The 22,631-nt window shown below is 33.8% G+C and overlaps 1 protein-coding gene and 1 non-coding gene across 2 annotated transcripts in view; both read right to left on the bottom strand.

Annotated features, from left to right (window-relative positions):
- Positions 1–4,802: 4,802 nt before the first annotated feature.
- LOC118186879 (gamma-aminobutyric acid receptor alpha-like) overlaps positions 4,803–22,631 on the bottom strand; it is a 79,687-nt gene continuing 61,858 nt past the window's right edge. Inside the window, exons 8-10 of the mRNA XM_085808168.1 lie at positions 18,565–18,717; positions 12,487–12,764; positions 4,803–5,868 (exon numbers count right to left, since the gene is read on the bottom strand). Coding sequence (XP_085664294.1) covers positions 5,536–5,868; positions 12,487–12,764; positions 18,565–18,717 — 764 coding nt within the window. The 3' untranslated portion in view covers positions 4,803–5,535. The remainder of the gene's footprint in view (positions 5,869–12,486; positions 12,765–18,564; positions 18,718–22,631) is intronic.
- Positions 9,870–9,977, bottom strand: LOC118186884 (U6 spliceosomal RNA). The gene has a single exon (XR_004757856.2). It is a non-coding gene; the product is annotated as a U6 spliceosomal RNA (small nuclear RNA).

Here is a 22,631-nt window from a genome sequence, read left to right as displayed (position 1 = left end):
GTCATGAAAATGAGAAATAGTTAATAGTCAGTGTGTTAAAAATACACTGATTATTCAATGTTAAGCATAGAAGAACTTCCAGCTTTCATAGCGTATAGCTGTTTCTTCCCACATTTCCGATTACATCACATGAACTGAATGCGTAACTGTGATTCTAGGAAGTTGTATATAACCAATAAAATAGAGAAAAAAAGATAAACTATAGAAAAGTGATAGTTGGAATGTAGCAGCAGGTGTCGTACGATATTAATTATGCATCAAAAGCGAAAAGTTATCTCCATAATAATCATAAGCGCTTTGTAAGAAGAACTAAAGAACAAACATTAGCAGTGAAATTTATCTTAAAAGAGTAAACATTTAAAAAAATTGTTTGGGCAGTGTTTAAGAAATGCAACCTATGTCCATTTTACAACTTGCTAACTGCTTATTTAGCACTAAAATTTTTTTGAATGAAATAAAGCAGTAATACTTTCAGATTATAGAACCAAAATTACGTGAATTTTTACATAAGCATAAGAGCGATCTAATTTGAATCAATAATGAAAATGGCATGTGCACTATTTTTTCGCACTGTATTTACATGTCTGCAAACATTTATGTGAGTTTCTTCTCGCAAATTAGCGTATGAATTACTTCTCATTCAACGAAGGTTTTGCCCAAACTAAAACGCCTTGCAATGTTGCAAAAGAATTCAGTCTACAGTTTTTTTCTTCAGTAATGCATTCAGGTCTACCGCTTAAGCTCTGTCTTCATTATTAATTTCTGAGTATGAATTTACCTCGAATGTTAGGTGGTTCTTGTGGTCACAGCATATACTGGCCTAGAATTTAACGGCTTCAGTTGTTTTACAGGTTATGTTTATAGAAGCTTATAACTCATAAAAACCAAACAAAAATTCCATAATTTGTAATTAGATTTTATTCATCTAGGATACTTTTCTAACACTAATAATTCTTAAGTTAATTGGAAAAATCTCAGTAACTGATTTCCCCTGCTTTATTTATCTCGAAATAATAGATTTTACTATACATTCCGCAGCTTTGAACTGGTATATAGCGATCATATTCACTATCTAATAAAGCTTGAAGTCGAAGGAGAAATCGCAGAGACACCTGCCATCCTTTCAAGATGAAATTAATTGAACTACCTATCAACATCGGTAGCAGAATACATGTCTCAGTGAGGAGATGAGATGCTGGATGCTGTGTTAGACTATTTCTGGCAAGTCTCTACATTAAAAAAGTGTTTAAACTATTGTAGATTTTGCTTTGCATCGCAATCCATTATCTAAATTACTTTGTTTTAACTATTCAAAAAAATTTAAGAAGACATTTTTGTTTCGAGGTTCGAGGGTTTTTTTTTTCCATTTCCGAGCTGATTAAATCATTTTCTTATACTGATGGTTTTATGTGTTTGTTAATCGGATAGGTTATTAAAAATATTTTAGAAACACTTCTCCTACTTTACTTTTTCTACTTCCTTTATTTGTTTTACCTACTTTAATAGAAAGATTACTTATGAAAAAAAGCACATTTGTTAAAAAGTCCTATTAAACTGACTTGCAATTTTATAATAAAATTTCTGATTATGCTTCAAGTAGTAAATGCAGTCATTTTCGCTTTAGACGTACTACAGTTTCAGAGATCTATTTCTATCGTCGTGCACAAGCAAAAAAGAATGTTATGCAAGATTATAGAATCCTACAGCTATTTAGCAAACTGTAATAGTTACTTATAGTAAGAAGGTGTAAAAGTCGGTACACCCCTTAGAGGAGACAATAATCACTTACATATAATTAGTTAAAAATGTCTTTCGTAATTAATAACGAGTAGAAAATAATGATTAGCAATTACAGACTTCCTGCTTCAGATATGCAAATTTTCATGAATATGTGCTGTGCAGTACTGTAATTTTCTAGGTTTAATAAACCGTTTAGCAAGTCTTAGAGCGGAGAATGATTCTTGCACAACAGTTTGTCTAATAGAGATTTCAGCATAGTTTTCTCTATATGAAAGGACGCATATTGACATTGTCGTTATATTTAATTGTCCTAGCATTGCTTAAGCACTCATTACACATTTTAGTTACCAAATTTTAAATAACAGTTCAATTTTATAAGCATATTCATTTTAAACAATGTAAAATAAGCTGTACATCAGATAGGTGACTTCACAAGGCTGATAATATTTAAAACTAATTATTATTATTAATTATATTATTAAAAACTCTTATTAAACGGTATTAAAAACTCTGCACGATGTTATTATTTCAATATGATATAAGAACTTAATTTTTCAATTTAATTCTTGGGTTTGTAAATTGTAAAAGTTTCACTGAATGAATAAATGCACCAATGTTCTTAAATAATATGCCAAATATATTTCCATAGGGAATGATTTATCTGAGAAGTTATTAAAAGTATTTTAATGCAAACTCAAGGAAACCTTGGAAAAAATATTTATGGGTAAAGAAACTTGTAATTTTGCTTTTAAATTTCAATAAATATATAACATGCAGGAATATATCAAAGTATGTTGGATCATTGACAAAGAAGCATTGTAGATAAGAAAACAAATAATAAAGTCTTTTGGAAACTTCTAATGTCCATTCCCGGTCTGTATAATTAACAACTTTTGCACAAGCTTTTAAAAAGTTTATTTAGGTGGTCATGACACGCTCAGACAGTGCATCATCCAACAAGGATCGTGTATTTTTGTGCGAAGTGAGGAGTTGCGTTCTGCATTTATGCTTCCAAGATAATCTCTTACTTTACATACGGTATATAGGTTACGGTCATTTAAGAGAACCCAGATCATTAGATCTATTTCTTCCCACAGCAGCATTTTCTGAACACAGAATAAACAAAAAAACCAGACGTTATCATCCATTAAACCGAATAATTGTCTAACGGCGCTAGAGGATTTCTTTCATAATGTTCAGTAGCCTCCTGGTAATAACGCTGAGCATTGAAGGATTCTCATTTTAATACCAACAGCTCTTTACTTCTCATAAATCTTTATTGAATCACTTCTGTAATAGCCAGCTTCAACAATGTTTTTGCCATCATGCACGAGGCAAGTTTCATGCCGCAGGTATACTGTATCCTAAAATTAGTCTAAAAGCAATCTCCTATTTGAACAGGCAACAGCTTAGTATGTTTTGCGCGTGACGGAGTTACTTTAGCAGTTTGTGGATATAGATTGAATTACCGTATTAAATTAAATCATGGTCAATCCCTCGATGATTACCTATTCAAGGGCAGAGATGCATTTGAAGACTTCATTTTAAGGGAAATTGATTCGCATTTACTTTGCTTATGACTAAGGGCATAGAAGCTAACTTGAAGCACACATTTAAATATACTCAGAAGTGATATTTTTCTCCCCACAGTTGATTGCAGTTCTTTAATCTGCTAGAACATGACGCGGTGGCATCGTTTCCTCTGTTACTGTCACATGATGATATTTGCTCAAAATTCTTTTGAACAGCCGAGGCAGACCTTACGGTTGCTGATAGGTTTCCTGAAAATTGTTTCCATAACCATGCAACTACATATTCGCATACATGCAATTCCGATTTCATGTGCTCTCTTGTTCTATTAGTCTTTCAATTTGTCCAAAATTCTGGAGTAGATGAAATCAACTATGATGAATTCAACTATGCTTAGTAGATGAAATCAACTATGCTTTATGGATGATTTTGTCTATAGGTCGTCACAAACAAAATAAAAGGAAAAAATGAATTTTTTGAAATCAGGCACTCAATTCTTCTGGATTTATTTCCGTACAGAAGACCTCCCCTCTGTCATACGATTTTTAAGAATTTTGGGAATTCCTAGACAGTCAGTTGCATCTGCCTCAGTGTATGTCAGTAAATGATGTTAGCAAGTTTCTCTACTAAGTACTTACATCTCAGTCCTATAATTTGCAATTTTTTTCTGACTCTTGATTTATAGACATCTGGTTATAGAAACATGTAATAGTCATTATGGAGGAACTAGAAGTTAAGGGAATTAATTTCATAAGATTTCATGGAAAGTTAAGGCATCGAGATCGTATGTCTTTTTATTTACGAAAAATTATTGGATGTTGAGTTTGTGGAGGTAAATAAAATTTTGACACCTATCGATAAAATTTTTGTAGTAGTTGTTTACTGAGCAAATGTTGCATACATGATGAAACGAATCAGAAGCAAATCTTCAGAAATTCCGTTTGTTACCTAAAAGAACATATTTGAAAGATGTCTATTGCTATTTCATATAAAACTTATACAAATCCGGAAATTTATCTCGACTTCTGCGATATGGTGTTTAATTATATTGTAAGACAAGCATTTATAATTATTTGTAAAAGAAAAATTAAAGAAATTAAATTACTTGTAAATGATATTTTAATAGGTAATCTAGCAGGAAAATTTTTTTATTTTTGTGCAAATTTAATGTTGGAAAGACGATGAAAATGAATCGTCAGCTGGGAAATTATTTAAAAGATTTTTTTAGTTTTTAATCACTTTTATACACCTTCAAATGCATTATAAATGCGTAAGAAAAGATGAAATAAGAAATGAATACGAATTGGTGGAATCTGTAATAAACAAATCTGCACAGAAAAGCATTCGTATATTGTTTATATTTGGAATAAAATGCATTAAGAATTACTTAAATTAAAGTACAAATGTTTGTTTATACATAAGACATTTGTGAAGGAATTGAGAATTAACGGCAATAACATTAAATAATTTGTATAAAATTAAAATAAAATATTTAGCATAATATTTTCTAGACAAACTATGCAAATGAGTATCTAAATAATGTTATAAATAGATGTCTTAAATCATTTCTTATGAGGCAGAAATAAGAGGCATTTAAAACAGTACTATACTTTTTTTTAGTTATGAACATTTTAATTTGAAGACAAAAGAAATGCTGCCTCTTGGGAAGATGAGAAAAATGACTCGTAACTGAAAATGTTCATTTTTTCTTAATTTTTTAATTCTTTTTTATTTTTCAAATTTATTTTGTTTTAAGAGGTATAAAAAACACAGTAAATAACCCAAAGAGCTGAGCTTATTGAAGGGAAAAATTGGCGAATTGGAAGTATTGTTAGAATGAGTGTAGAGGTAAAATGATATTGTTTTCATCAGCAAACAATTTAAACAACTACAATAAAAAAATACTAAAACAGCAAACAGAAGTCTCGAAGGCCCTAAAAATAAAATCAAGATATTATTAAATGCACTTAATGTTATCTATATGTACGATTTGCATCTATTTTCTAACTTGTAAAAATAAAATCTTTCTTCCACTGACTCTTCATTAGTAGTTAAATAGTTATCTAATTTATTCAAATTTAAAATTAGATATAAATGCATATTCTCTTGAAATGTTCCCTTTAAATACGTTTTAGTTACTTCCGAATGTAAAGAATATTCCATCCTTCTCATGTCTCCGAGTACCCAATTATTAACTTGAAAAATTTCCGGTGGCTAAAATACCAGCATAATCTAAATTTCTATAGCGAACGCCTTTCTTTTGGGTTATCTGCTATCATTCAAATACGTAAACCAGTAAATTAAATTGATGAACAAAAATACAAGTGGGAAGACAACGCGAGAAGCCTTGTCTACCTTGCTGACACTGTTCAGCTGGAAGTGTGGCATCGATCCTCGGCGGTTCATGTAAGATTTTCTTCTATCTTGGAGGGATATACTTCGCCTCGTGCGGGATACGCAGCCATTTTGCGAGACACCTGTTAAGGGCACATCATCCGCAGTGGGCAAATTTGATTGCTGTGCTTGGCGAGATAATGAGGGTGAAGCTGTTCCTTCTTCGACTGCCTCAGCTGCTTCCTCCGTGCAAAATATTGAAATCTAATTAAAAGAAAGATTCACTTATAATGATTGCGTTATGCTGCATTTTACTTCCCGTTAATATTAAGTGTGCACGAAATATTTCTTGAAATTCGTACGCTTAATATTAGCACTGGAATAAAACTTGAAACTGATGGAATAATCGAAGTAACTCGTAGCTTGCATTTCGACAAATACGTCAATCATTGTCCTTAATTAAGTGTCCACTGTTGATCCAAATAACGTCGCGCTTCTGCTCATTTAGGGAAAATTATTCGGAATAACTTAATGGGATACTGCTAAATTAATAAGTAAATAATGGCAAACAGTAAATTTCCACAGGCATTAACACATCATTCTAGTTGATAATAACTCAGGCTTCGATAAATGCTTGAAGTATCTAACTTTGAATTCTACCTCTGGTTAACAAGGGAAATCAATCAATTAAATAATAAATGTTTGTCTCAATATGTAAAAGCATTTCCCATTTTAATAAATTATTTAACTAATTACATGGAATTAATAGTCAGATGGCTTGAAAATTGCGTCACTCTCTTTTAACTCTTTCGCATCGAGAGAGGGCAAAATCTCAATTCCCCAAATATCGAAAACGCCCGTATCTAAGAATTTCTCCTGGAATGCTTTTCCTTCCCCTATGACAAGTTGAATACTACAGCGCTAACAATAGCCTTACTTAAGTAAAGCGAGAACTTCTTTCTTCGACGCTTTGACACTGTGGTGAAGTTCCCCCTTGGGACGGGATTGCAACTTCGGGCATCAAAAGCTAAACACTGACAGTAAATAAAGGAAAGGAAGGAACAAAGGAAACAAGGAAGCTACTTTTAGTAGCTTCAAAAGAATGATTGACATGTGATTTAACAACACCTGAAAGCAATGAGTAATGCAGTAACGTGATGGGGGAAAGCACTTGGTAGGAAATTATTCAGGCGTTTCGGGCGTCCAGCCGATGTCTGAATACTCGGGCGTTTGGGGCGACTTCGATGCGAAAGAGTTAATACATTTATTGTCAGAGTACAATATCAGGGTATTGTTTTTTTATAGCAGAGATAAAATAGAACAAGTGCATGCATAAAAAATTACGATTAAATGATGGACCATGTACGTTTAGGACCTCCTAAACTGTTACATGTAATAATTTAGAGTCTTGAAACAAAAAAAATCCCTTTTGATATATTATATTTCACTGCCTAAGAAAATTTCTAAGATAATAAGAAATATAACAGAAAAAATTTAACATTATGTTGTGTAGGCGAAAACAAAAACTGGAAAGGCATAGCTTTATTTGTCTCGGAAAAAAAAATTATTCAGTGCTTTTAACACTAGGCATTAGAATTTTTTTTCAAAAGCGCTATTGCTTGTCGTAAACTGAATTTACTCTCTTACGGCTAAATCGTTTTCATAAAATTCCATATTTTCCTCTCAGGTAAATATTTAACACAAACACATAGCTAGATAGTACAGTACAAATATAAATAATTACATATAATGCAATAGCATATGGCATGTACACTTTTGCTCAAAGCTCGCAGCAAACAGACAATTGTGAATAATTAAAAAACAAAATTCCGTGCATTTGACTAAAATTTACAGAGTATATTTTCTTGGAAAGATGATATCAGAGCAAAAAATAAAATGACTACAAAGTAAAATGTTCGAATTTTGATTTTTAAAACTTCATTAGACAAAAACAGCAATAAAATTTTTATCAGTGATAGCGATCTAATACTGTGCATGATAGCGGAAATACAATTTTCATAACGAGGTTTATGTTTCCAGTAACAGAGCTGATCAAATTTCTCGATGGTAATCCCTGTTCTTAAGAAAAGTAAAATGAAGACCATGAAAAACACGGGAGAACTAATGTAAGACAACAGGTATATAAGTCCTTTTAATACTTGGCATACATATTTTATTTCACTTCTGCTTGCGTAACAAGCCATCGTAGGTGATTTTGTTTTTCATTTTTCTCAACCAGAATGCCAAAACGAGAACATGATTTTGAAATCCCTATCCGCTGCATCAAAAAATGGGCTAAATTATTGAGGTATTATAACGTATTAATCCACCAGAATGCACGCAAAATTTTTCATTATTGCCCCTATTCATACTGCTAAAGCAAATTTTCTGGATATGCTAATTAGTTATACCATGAGAAAACGCCCAGGGTAATGCGATAACTTCATACAACTTTAAAAAAATACTCTTCGGCCATAGATGAATATCTCGGATATCCGTATTAGTATTTCCTGAACACTGTCTGATTCCTTGCCTAATGCTTCCAAAGTCAGCATTTAATGAACATTAAATTGTATCGGTATATCGAAATGCCTTCGACTGGCATTCCTATTGACCTCTAATGCAATATAATGTTCAGACGGGCTTTTAATCATTGTTTATATTGCGGTTACCTCGTATTTCATGCAGCAGTCAAACTTCGCAGTTTTAAACACAACCCATATTTGTTTGTTGATTTTAGATAAAGCAAACCACATAAAGACAGGAAGGATTCCAAATGACAAAGGAAGGATCCCTTCATGGCAGACGTTTTACAGGAACTTTTCGTTTTCATGCTACATAAAAAATCGAAAATCTCTTGAAATCAACACATTTGCCACGATCAGAAAAGCAGGATGTTTAGCGGGTTCTGTGAAGAGACGGGAAAATCCGCTCTTTAGTGGGATTGGAGCAGAACGGTTCGTTCACTGAAATTAACCGGTTCTTTTTTACACTCACCGCTCACTAACAACAACCTTGACGAAAAGGATCTGAAAAGACGACAGAATAAAGAGCAGCTAAGGAGGATGGAGCGAAGGACAGAAAGAATTGAAAGCGTATAGGGATCAGGACAATTGAGCCAGGCTGGAGCGAATAATGAAAGAATCTAACGACGAGTGGAATCGGAAGTATTGATTCAACCGAAGGCTAACTCTCTGAACTGATTTCTTTTAACTACTGATCAGAGATTGCATAAAACCTCCTTTCTACGCAGAACTAACAATAAAATTATAGAATATTTTTTTTTCAAATAGTTGAGAAATGATAAAAATTAAACTCATAGTTAGTATGGAAGGATAAAAATTTTTTTGTCCCTAAAATGGAAGAACTCCATTCTTTTTTCGCCAATCAGAAGTAAGCTCATTCAGTAAAGTGAATCAGTTTGTAGAGACATTAGGTAATTTTTGGAAGCAGGCAAGATGAAAAATTAGCAACGACTTTGCCGGGAATCGAACCGCGGACCTCTACAATACGCGCCCCACGTGCAGACCACCACACCACGAAGGCATGCCAAGCAGGCGGGAGAAATACCTTATATACTCCCCCTTTAGGGCCCAGTCGCCAAATTCTGGATAGGGAGATTCATCATCTACCACTCGTTAGGGCGCCACTGTAGAGACATTAGGTAGATTGTTAAAGCCGGACAGATGACAAATGAGCAACCGCCTTCGCTGGTAATCGAACCACGGACCTCTGGAGTACTCGCCCAGCGTGCAGACCACCACACCACAAAGGCATGAGAAGAAGGCGGAAGAAATACCCCATAAGTTCATGAACCAATAGCACATCTCCATTCCTGGTAGGTTTCTGACAAGAACTCTCCGTGAAGTGCCACTTCGTGCATTTTTTATGGAATCGGAACAAATTCATCAGCTTTTTTAATCAGTTCTGGAGTAGATCAACTCTAGCTCTGTGTTCAGCGGGCTTAATCTCAAAGCATTAGTAGTTAGTCCTAATAGCAAACAAAAGTGAGTAAGAATTATCTTGTGTTCAATTGAGGTCCTTTATCCATTGACTTCCTCGATGGTTTTGTCAAGAAATCAAGAGTTTTATTCGAAGTTCTCGTATTCAACTCCAAAGAAGATCATATTGAATTTTTCAAGATTCACCTTCCTTTCTCCTCAGCTATTTTCAGCAAGACTTCATTTCGAAAGACGGACTAACCCTTGTGCGAGTTTATTTGAGGTACCTAACCTAAAACCACGTTTTATACCAAACGTGTTTGAATCCAGGAGAAGGCCATGGAGGCTGCAGGTGTCATTCTTGCGAAGGGGACATGTTAATCTTCTCTGTATCGTTCCAATTTTGGTATATGTACTCTAAAATCTAGACACATAAAATACACATCCAACTGAAGTTCCTCTTGAATGGTTTAGTGGTAAGCGAAGAAGGACGGGACACCCCTGGACCGTATACGCGAGGATCTTCCTTCAAAATTGGGACGAAATGGGAAAACTCGTACTCTTACTTACAAGGTGCTTAAGGCCCATGCCAACTACAAACACAATTCTGCGATGCTAACCATAATACAATTTGTGAATTTGTTTTGATGTTACAGAGAAAAGCGAGAGGTCTTTCGGCTAGTTTATGGCTGCTTTAAGTTTTCCATGTTGCAAGGTATACGTTAGAAAACATCCAAGTCTCCTCCTGGACTCGAGCCTGGAATGATTCGGCAGCCAGCAAATCAAACCGCCATGCTGATCGTGGCGGCACCCATATTATTAAGTTATCTCACTACCCGAGAATTTTTTTTTTTTTTTTTTGCAATTTTATGTCCATTGCTAATACATTAAAACCTTAATAATGTCATGCGTCAACGCTTTTTCCCCTCGATAGACCGTGCACTCGGACTTCCGAGAAATGAACTTTATTATTTGAAATCATCTTAAAACAAAGACTTGGAAATTTGCCAGTTACTAAAGTTCAGATTTTCCCCAATCTCGTCTATCATTCATAACAGATCTTCTCGATCTTATAGTTTGTATTTTGCTGCAAAAGAGGCCAATTAATAGAGCGAACAATGGACCAACAGTAAAATTGCTTCATTTTTACTCTTTCTTTCAAACTGTAAACTGAAACTTTCATCTGTAAACTGATTACCGTGGAACTTGAATTGTCTAGATCAGCGATTCTCAACCGGTGGTACGCAAAGAAACACAGTATTTTTAACTATTAAATTCAAAAATCTCATAAAAAAAAACAGTTCATAGAAATCTCCTGCGATCAAACTCTTAACTGAAGATTTACAAAACAATACTTATTAACTTTTGGCTGAACCGAAAAAAAAAAAAAGAATTTAAAAGCATTTCAAATAAAGCTATTAAATTTTTATCACCATTTAGCAGAACCTGTTTGTGTGAACAAGGATTTTCTTCCATGTTATGCTTGAAAAATAAATACAGAATAAAATTAAAAGTGGATTCTAATTTAAGGTTAAAGGATATAAGGTTATTTCTCCCACCTTCTTGGCGTGCCTTCGTGTTGTAGTGGTACTGCACGCTGGGCCGGTATTCCAGAGGTCTGTGGTTCGATTCACGGCGGCGTTTGCTAATTTTTCATCTCTCTGGCTTCCAAAAAAAATATCTAATGTCTCTACAATCGAAGTGAAGTAAGTCCAGACACAAAGAAATTGATCTCCCTTAATAATTCAAATTGATTAAGATAATTTTGATAACTAAATTGGTAACCAATTTTCAAACTAATATTTTTTATGTGTGCATGTTTAATACAAATAGACAATAAGTTGCGCAAATGGCAGAATATTTTTATTGAGAAATTGAAAAATATACACTGTAAAATGTAATGGCGGTACTAAGGCTTTTCAGTATTTGTTTAGATGGTACGCGTTAGTCAAAAGGTTGAGAACCACTGGTTTAGATTAACTAGATCACAACCCCACCCGGATGACTATGTTAATTTTTTTCTGTAGCTCAAATACGTATTTTCGCTTATGTAAATGAAGTAATTTATTTTTTTGCTATGACGTTTTAGCTTCCTAATGCAATATTTTTATTTTTTTAGTCAGAATACGAAATATGTTTACACAAGATTATGGAAGCAAAATACTTTATTTTTGCTTCCAAAAAAAAGTAATATGCCTTCAGATAAATTACTTTAGTTCTCTTTAATTGAATTCTTGACTGGTAATCATTTTTATTAATTATATCAACAAAATCCCAAAAGCGCGTAAACATATTAAGAGTTAGGTTAATATTAATGGGCCTCGTAAGGTGGTGTGGTGTATTTAATTATGGCAAAGCACACTAGGGCTATCTGCCTAAGGGGAGGAATGCCTTCGTGGAGGACCTCCTAAGGGAAACTGGCTCGCATACACGTTACACATGGGGAAAACCACGAAAACGACCATGCAGCCAGCCCGTTCGCGGGATTCGAACCTCCGACCGAACTACCAGTGTTCAGCGACTTTACCGCTCGGCCGCTGGTGGTCCTTCCTCGTAAGGAGAAAACGCGTTCGTTCGAAATAACTGGAATTCTACTTCAGTACAGGAGTTTTTCAGTTAACAGTCTTACTGAATATAAACTTAAGTTTCTTTTCAGAAGCAAAAGCAATTCTGATTGAAGTAAAAATTAATTAAAAATACTTGGGTTCACAATTTCATTTAAAGAAACAATAAGCCATCTCAAATGTTTTACTGCTAAGTAAGTGGATTTAAGTTTCAAAGAATAGACTTAAATCTACACTGCTTTATTGACTTTTATTTTTAAGACTGGCATTATTTGTCTGAGCTTAATGCATTCTGCAGAACCAGCTGTTATGATTCGTTTACTATATAAAGTAAAGGACATTAAAATAAATAAGAATTTGTTTTCTTTGATATTTACCTTAGATGTTTCTGAAGGATTGAAATTAGCATCTATTTTCTGACAACTGGCTTGATCATCTTCGCTTTCAGGTAACTGTGATGAAGAAGTAGGAAAATAATATTCTCCGCTACCAACTTTTGTAAAATGATGAACGATAGCAAACTGAAGAATAGTTGCAAATATAAAACCGAAGCTGATAGCTACATAGTAGTCCAATGCAGTGCAGTACGGAACCTTCGGGAGGTTGTTGCGACATTCTAAGCCTAAGAATGTCATTGTTAACACAGTCGTTACACCTGTTTCAAAATAATAATGTTTCAGTGAAATCCCAAAGGGACAAAAAGGATTATTTTGAAATTTAAAAATCCTTAACATTTTTTATGAAGTTATGTAACAAATCACATTAAGAAAGTTATTATTATTATTATTACTATTGTTGTTATTATTATCATTAGTAGTGTTAGCAGCAGAAGTATAAATTTTCAGCAGCAAAAGGAAACAATGGAATTGCAGTTTGATGCCGCTAAAAAGAAATGAAATTAGTATAAGAAAATTCTTCACATATAAAAAGAAACTCGGTAAATCCTTTCGCTGCAGTGCAATTTCTGCTGTAAATACTATAGGATTACATATCAAATACTGTTCTAAATTACAATATACTATGTTCCAGACTGAAATGGCGGCATTAAAACATGAAATATACTAATGATGAGATAAACTAATAAGTACGCATTCTTGTTTTCTAAAACATTATTTCCAATTTTACAGTTAGTGCCAACAGCTTAAAATAACTAAACTACAGATATGAAAATTTAATACTCTACCGTTTTATATCACATCCCTTTCAAATCAGCTTCAAGAGAACTGTTTGCTTTTTGCAATAATAATCGCGTATTTGTTGACTAACTCCGGCGGTCTCATTTGCCTCTGGTTTAATGTGACCAAAAACAAAATTTTAATAAAATAAATGAACTGTTCTTAAAGGATAAAATGCCTTTCAAGCGAGAGCAGATAGTAATATAACGGAACTGTATAAAAATTGAATGCGCGGAACATTGTCTTCCCACAGCAATCTCGACCATGAGCACAAATACCTATGTGTCTTCCCACAGCAATCTCGACCATGAGCACAAATACCTATATATATAAAATATGTGGGATTCAAATAAATTGTTTTATCCTTTATGCAGTACTTTGATAGAAAGATGATTTATATTCTCCGGCAATGACTTCAAACTCTGTAAGTTGCTGCAGAGTAAGAGAGAGTCCTTTTCCATTGCTGAAAACGTTTAACGATCAAGCTAAAATGACAAAACATCTTATATTTCCATATGAAAAAAAGAAACGAAAGTTCACTATTAATGTGCTATGCACCATAAACTTTACTTACATATTCCTTATACAAATGCTTACATATTCCTAAAATTTTCTTTGTTAGTTTATTGCAAATTCAATCTTTGTCAACTATATATTAATCTGTTATGAGAAAATCGTAAAACATTGATTTATTTAATATTTTGACAGCATTTATTACCTGGATTAATTCTGATTACTTCAATAATAGTCTTCGTTAAATCATTACTTTTTGCCGCTAATCAATATATCTTTATTTATACGTCTAGCTGTTTGCATTATGAAAAATTCATATTTCAGTGGGATTGCAAAGTAAGGTATCAAAATTCGCAAATGAATGCAAAACAAAAGTATTACTTTCCTTTTTCTAAGTGTTATGTGAAGTAAATTGCATATTTACAATTATATCCACTAGATAGCTTTGTAAATTAGAATCGTGAGTATAGATTAACAGGTCAGATTCGAACTAACCTGTGACAGTAAGAGCTTTAAAACTGTTATTGTCACAAGTCAGCAGAACGTAATCCTACTATGAAGTAACATGTTGTCCAAACTGGAAGAAAATTAAGCATCGAATTCTGTGAAATTCATGCAGCATCAGGCATCACTCCATGTTTTTCTTCCAGTATTCAACTCTTAATCTCAGTTTTGAAAATAATTTAGCGATAAGTCGCCACTTTCAGCGTGAATGGTCAACCAGATCTGTAGATTTAAACCGTGTAATTTGGGGTTACATGAAGTCACGAATATATATACATTACAGAATCTGTCTGAGAATCTTAAGTTAATCTGTCCAACAGCGTGCACCAAATATTCTTAAAGAAATGTTGATTCTTTCATCCATATGTCCTGATTCTCTTCAGATTGTGCTCAAAAACAACGGCTGTCACATTCTATGTTTATTATGAAATATTAGTTTGAGTCGAAACTCGGGTACCAGTAGCCCTCTGAAGGTACAATGTCAAGAAAATGGAGTTCATAGTGCGGTTTCTTCTGGCCGTTAGTGTTACCATATTTGCCGGCGTATAAGACGCTCTTTTTTTCTTTGAAAATAGGTCTGAAAAACGGGCTACGTCTTATAGGCCGATGCTCAGATTTTGATTACATTCATTTCTGGAAATTTCCTCTATTCGGAATTATGTGATTTTTTTCTGTTTCCTTGCATAGTGTGGGAATATTAAAGTTACGTAGAGTTAAGTAAATGCGCATGTGCTGTCATCGACGATGACAACTGGGTTCATTTAAACTTTCCAACTTTTGTGAGCGACTTTTAGATATGTGAAATTTCTACTGTTCAGTTTTTTTATTCGCTGCTTAATGTCCATCCAGCGCAACATGGAACAGGTATTCATGCCCACCCAATGATGCTCAATACCCAAAATATTTCGGAAAATGCAATTTGCATATATAAAGACGGTTCCAAACTCGATGAAGGAGTTGGATGCAGCTCTGTAATAATATGTAACAATAAAGTTTTACAAGCATGGAAAGGGCCCATAGAATTAGGAAATACGGTATTTCAAAAAACAAAGCTGAACTGGCCGCAATTAAGAAGGTTATCGTAGTGACGGAACAATTTGATGGGCACACCAGGCAGCCTTTCCGTTATTTATTCAATCCGTAATCCCTATCATCCCTCTACTTAGATAGCTGATATCCAGGCTTTGCTTAGAGACAGCGAAAATTGAAGAACTATTCATATTACTTAAATAAAGGCACATGATGGATACCAGGGGAATGAAGAAGCCGATGAGCGCGCCAAAGAAACAGTAAGAAACATCAGTGCTCAGCCTGTGCCCATTCTGCTACCGAGATTTCATCTCAAGAGACAGATCTGGAAGAAGGCATTAAAACAAAAGCAAGAGAAATGGGATGCAGATCCTCAAGGTAGAAGAGCTTATGAATTTTATAATAAAGTTTCCACTGATCGACTTATCTCGGCCCCCTTTGTAACAAGTTGTAACGGGCGACGGCCCCTTCCCTGAGTATTTCAGTAAAAGGGGATTTGTCTCATGTAACCTCTGTGTGCGCGGCGAAGCTGATACTCCAGACCATTACACAACAGCATGTTCACTCACAGAGACCTGGCACATGCGGATGCCACTTGGTGATACACCATTCATGCGCTTCTTCATTAAGCAGTCTGCTTTGCTTAGAAAACTTAAACTCATAATGGAAAAACTGCAGGCTTCGGGACAGGACCTTTGTCATGTCACCTGGTGCACTAGAGATTCCTGCCCAGTCTTTCGGTACTAACTGTCTTATTTCTAAGTGTCTCGTTGTAGGGTACTAGTGTTCTTGTGCAGTATGTTAGTGTGCTATTTAGTGTGTGTATGATGGAAACCTGTACATGAAAACTTTGAAGTAACTAACGCATCCACAGCAACTATATATGTAAAATGCACCAGGATAACTTGTGTGTGTTTATATATATATATATATATATATTGTTACGAATTTGGTATTTAAAAAGCTAATGTTAGTTCAATTATAAATTAAATGGTTTTATTTCCTGCGCAGTGCAGTGCGTGTCGAATATTAAAAGAAGAAAGCTAAGCCGGAAAATTAAAAATACAAGAGCACGTGCATTTAACATTAAATAAATAAATATGTCTTTTTGGTTTCGAGAAAGTACCAGAAAATTCTCACACGCGATTTAAAAATCTTATAAAAGGAGGAAAACCTCTCAGTTTGTAGTAGTTGCTTAGTTTGTTGTTGTTAAGAAAACTGCTCTTGTTGATTGTAGCGAATTCACGGATTAGCGTTCTTTAGCTGTTTTGAATTACGTTCTATTGGACATTTGAGTAGTTAAAAGATAACTACTTGGAGATATTGTAATACTGCATGATAATTTGGGAAAATTTAAGCATTTTTGTTGTGATAATAATAAATTTTTGTTCATGTTTCATCGGACTTGTGCATTCATTTCATAACGAACCCGTACGCACGCAACAATATATATATATATGTATGTATCATTGTAGTACGGGCCTGTAACCAAGAGTAATGTGTTCAATTATTAATGTGGAATGATTATGTACGTGCAAAAGCGCACGCATATGTAAAACAAATATTATTGTATCAATATATTCCTGGTGTTTAAACCAAGGTGCACATAAAATGCATTACGGTAAGGTTTAATTATTAGTGTATAATACTTATGTAACATCTGCAGTGTGTTCATCACTGTACAATTATTGTATTGTGTAAAATGTTTAAATATCAGTTTAAAATGCTCAAATTTCAATATACAGCACCAACAAAAGTTTCTATTAACCTGACTCCTGACACCGCGCTTCTGGAGTGCCAAAGAGTACCCGAATAGTCTTAGTAAGTCGCCCGGGTGTCCGGATCCGCTCTCACCTATCACCTCCTCAATTTTCTTAAATGTGTTAGTAAGTTATGGCTCAAAAACAACGTTGGTATTACTATAACATAGCATACAAGCTACATGTGATTGCGTATCTAAAGGACATGGAAACAGGGCTGCAGAGAGGCATTTCGGACCACCCCCAGCTGAGAAAATGACAAGAACTTGGTGGAATCTGGAATGCAAACAGAAACTTCTCATGCTGTGTTAAAATTCACTACAGAATTTTACCGCATAATGCTATATTATCTTGCTATAAAATTCGCCGCCGAATTGCACGACAGAAGATACACAATTTGCAGGATATAATGACATACAATAGACCCTTAAAATGTTTTACAGCATCACTAAATGTGATCAGGTATCAGAAGCAATAGCTCTCTCAATAATAAGGCACAGTGTGATGGCCATGTGCTATTCTGGAGTGACGTGACGTGACAGCGTTGACCATGCCTCCTACATAAACGAGTTCTCCAGTCATCCGAGCTAATTTATCGCAGAACTCGATTCGGCTTCATTGCGATGCTCTGAAAACTCTTCTGCCTCGATATTACCCCCTATAAAGCTACGCTGTCAATGCCCAAAAGTAACTGGTAGAAGTCACAAATTATGATAGTACTGAACAGTCTCTACCACTCTACCAGTCTTCTGACACAGTGTTTTTTTCATTTAGCACAGTGTAAATTTAAGAGGTGAGAGTTAATATATCTTATTAACATACAGAGCATTTTTCAGTGTATTTGTAGCACCTCGCCTTTTGAAATGCCATCCTCCTACGCCTGTTGTTGCACCTTATGGAAGTTATTGACATCTGATTGGTACAGATATTTTATCAACATGAAAGTAAATAACACTACCATATAAGCAACCCGTATTGATACTCAAAAAACGAAAATTGTTCTAAGGAAGTGGAAGTACATGACACGCTCGCACTTTTAGACAATACTTTACTTTTAGCACTTTTACACGATACTTTTTACTTTTAGCCAATGTAAACAGGGAATAAGTGAATAAATATAAGTGACCTCATATATGCATATACCATACAAAAAACCCCAAATAAATGCTTGAAAATCAAGTTTTTTACTTATTTGTTCAAAGTATGCACCATATTACTTTCAGTAACCCATACAAACAAATAAAAAATACCAAATATTGCACAATAATTTATTTTACAACTCTATCGTTTCACAGAAATTGGCAGAATTTTTCTCATTATAACAATATTTCATCGCATTATTTTTCATTTATAACAATAAATACTTAAAATAGTACAGCTGTCAACAAATCAAAAAAGTAGAAAAATGTAAATTTAATAATTCTTGATAAACATTATATTAAAAAATACAAAGTTTCGCTAAGAACGTACTCACCCAAAGCTATTCGATCAGCTGTAGCTTCTCTGTTAATCCAGAAAGCAACCCAGGATAAAACAACAAGCATCGTACACGGAGCATATACTTCTATTATAAAGTACCCCATATGTCGTTTCAAATGGAAACTTACCATCAGCATAGAAAAAGGGCCTGAAAATAATTTTACAAAAGATTATTCAAGAAAGAAAACTACCACACTTTTTATCTTTTAGTTCCAACTTTGAATTTTGTCAAGTTGTAAAGATACTTATTTCCGGGAAGGAACTATAAAAACCAATAACACTATCGCCAAGATTTGAACTTCGGACCTCACGATTGCCAGCCGAACGTACTTCGCGATGTAATAATGCTTACTACAAAGGCACTCAGTAAGGAAGAAGAAATTTCTATACGAAGTAACATTTTTAAATGAACTGAATGATGTAATTTCGATAACTATAGGTTGTATGCTTTTCAAGAAACGTACGAGTAAGTATTCTTCTTTTGATTGCATACGTGAAAGCCTGTTGCTATCAAACAAGCACATATATAGCTGAAACTTCAATTTTGTGGAAATATAAAGTAGCATATAGATTAACACTTTGCTTTTACTACCTTTGCCTAAATACTTTTCAACATATCTTTGCCTGAATAGATTATTTTACTTCAAATAAGATACTTCCAAGGTGTTTATCTTTTCTGTCAAACAAATGTACAGAGGGTGTTTACACATAGCGTGATTACAGCTGTTTACAGATAGCGTTTACGGGCCGTTTAATTAATGTTTAAACTACGTAGAGTATTTTTTTAAATATTCAGTCTGACAGCATTTTTCTGGATCGTGATTTCCATGACAGAGGAGCTTTTCATAAGACTTCTAAGATTACTGATTTCCATTCCTCTTCCATTACTTTCCAGAGTCCATCAATGGTAGTGCGTTTGCGTTTACAAAGAACTCTATTCAAGAGACCACAGGCTGAACAGCACATAGATGAAACATTAAGGGACTTTGCAGAAATACATTGAAAAAGTACATATGCTATACTTTTATGGAACTATCAGTCTTCATCTTTTATGGAATAAAATGGTACTTTTCGAAGTATGACTTCTTGTTTTGTCTGGATAAAGTTTCACTTTTTGAAAATCATCCGGATAAAGAAATTAAATTTCTTCAGTAAATATAGAAGTAAAACGTACTCTTGATTTTAACATTTTATTTTCAATCCAAATGAAAAGGTTCAAAAATAGTCGCTTTGTAAAGAAGTTCTACTATATAAATAATGAGGCAGCAGCAGCTTTTCACAGTCTGTAAATGTTGTTGACAGGGAACGTAGGAAGCAAGGATCCAAAAGGACGTTTTAGAGGTCAGTTACTTATAAACATATGTTTGGCATGTACGTGTCCAATTCAATCCATATTAAATTACAAGCAAATCTAAGCAGATAGCAGCAGTTTCAGTCAATAATCGTCTCTTACGAACAAAATTTAAATTACACGAGCTACTTGTATGACTATTATTGTCAGCACGCGACAGTTGAAATGGCATGATAACTAGCAACCAAATACTGCATTATAGTGCTCAATGATGGCAGTAGAGTTTCCCTAAGCAACTGTGTAATCATTTATAGGTTTGACAAAAATTAAGTAAATGTCTAAGACAGCCCATTACAAAGATTACCCAAACGTTTTTCGGAGGGGAAGCTTAGATGCTATAAATTACTTTCTCCGGTAAAGTTTTGTAACTAACACAGGCATTTTGAAAAATACTGTATACACCAATATTAACGTAAAGCCCGTATTATTGATCTTTCTGCATCAAACAGGAAATGCGCTGTTTCAGCAAGTAGACTCTATCTCGCATACCGCCTATGCCATAATCATACCAAACAAACAATTCATCAAGTGCCCTGGTTCAAGTGTTCCCCTCTTGCAAGTTCATGGAGGTAGGAAGTAAGATGGAGTCGCCCTAAACAAGTTTCTCCCGTACCCTGCTCTGAAGCACCGGCGATCCCTACGTGGTGATCAAAGCATTGGGTCATTTAACATTGAGTTCAATGGGATTTGACGCGTTCGGATGTAAATATTTAGTAATTACGTCGTAAATATACATATAAATGTATATATATTTTTTTTCTACAACACTTCAGAGTCCTAAGTATGTGAAAACAACATATTTTTAAACAACATTTCATTCTGAACGGAATTAAATGCTATGCTTTTCACAGGACAGTTTTCTCAGAATGGTTTAATTTGAATGAAATATTTTCACAAATTTTCGTTAATTACATTAGAAAAAAAATTAAGGTAATTCGATTTTATTCGGTTAAGGTACAAAAATTAAGATCAAAGTTTATTGTATTATTAATATTAAAATTATGCATTATTTCTTTTCTATTTATAGAGCTTCTTCCTAAAATACTTTCTTAAATATGACATGATTTTTTGGCTTCTGAGGCATCTTTTAAATATCAATTTATAATTAATGCTCTATTCGGTGCATTTTAAATTGGAGAATTATTAGGAATTAGCGAAATACTTTAAATAGTACTTGACTTTCTCTGAACATTTCTGAAAGGGAATAAAATAAGTTTTTTTTTTTTTTTTTTTTTTTTTTTTTTTAAGTATTATTTAAAACTTGTAACTGAGTTATTATAAAATGCAAGGGGAATAATTCTTTTAATTATACTTATCAGATTTGTTTTACCCTTCATTTCAACAATACATATTCCAAAACTCTTTATTACGTTCTTAAGTGCGCATCTTTACAATACCTTTTAACAGATTGCTTTCCAATACGAACAATTCTTGCTTAAATAGTTCTATAACGTATTTGTCAACAGGATTTCAATTTATGTTTACAATTCAATATTAAGGTTATTATATATTTAGATAACATTTATAATCATTATAAATTAGATACATTTAATAATTAGATTTCTTCACAGTACTTTCGCAGTTGTTTATGATCGGACCTCATTGGCAGGATATACAAATGTTTTCACCTGCGTCGATTACCCTAGTTTCAAATTCTAAATAAGCTATCTTGATGATGTAGCACGTTCACATGGTCACATCATCTTGACTGCACATGGTACTTCCGCCAAATTCGCAAATGTATCCCTCTTCTGTTCCACACATTTGTGTAAAACTGTACATAGTTTTACACAAATATGTGGTTCCAAATCAAGGAAAAACTAACTTGTTGGCATATCTGTGTGTATATTTATTAATTTTGACGAGGATTGCAGCATTTGATGGTAATTTTATTTTTAATTAACCCAAATAAGTAAAACGTGTAAGCCCAAAGTGATTATTTTTCAGATATATAAAATTAAAACGATGGGTTTGAAATGAGCAGCAGTAAAGCCTCTCCTCTAAAAAATTTTAAAAGGTACATGTTACAATAATATATGGATGTGAAAAAAAATTGTTTTATTTAAAACATTTTGACGTTTGGAAAATAAAATAAAAGTAGCGAATACTCTATCAAGGGTATCGAAAGACGTATATAATTTTAAATGTACCGTAAGGTATTTTTCATTCTTTAAGCATAACATTTTTCTTAAAATCTACATCTTTGTAGTGCAACAGCTTAGAATTTTATAAAACAAATTCATAATCAAAATCGCTGTTGTTAGTTATCGAAAAATAACCAAGATGTGATTTTTGCGTAAATGTCACTAAACTATACAAATTGCTATTATCCATCACACTATGAATGTTTCTTTCATGCGAAAGTGTCCCTTTTTCGATTTCTATGGAAATGTCGTGTGTCGAAATACTATCAGAATCTTGTCAAGCGAGCTTCTGAATGTAAACAAAGAACACCCCATCTGGTGACCCAAGCTTCGAAGCAGTGCTTCACCTCTAGCGCGGGTTGGCCCCTCCTCCCTTTCCTACCTCCATGTGCAAGTTAGTCAGGTGGGGGCTAGAATGAAACAGAACATTTCCCATGTTCAACCTTTTGCAAGAGCAGCGTCTCAGAAGAGAGTTTGGAAATTGGAAGAGTTAACAAAAGAATAACACAAGAGAAAGAAGAAGTTAAGAACCGTTAACAAAAGAATAAATCAAAATCAGGATTTAGT

This window comes from Stegodyphus dumicola, chromosome X1, assembly GCF_044657685.1.
Source record: "Stegodyphus dumicola isolate Sdum_Otavi_A_Nest chromosome X1, ASM4465768v1".
Taxonomy (NCBI): Eukaryota; Metazoa; Arthropoda; class Arachnida; order Araneae; family Eresidae; genus Stegodyphus; species Stegodyphus dumicola.
The sequence above is the reverse complement of the archived record's forward strand: the minus strand, read 5'-3'. Positions and strand labels throughout refer to the sequence as shown.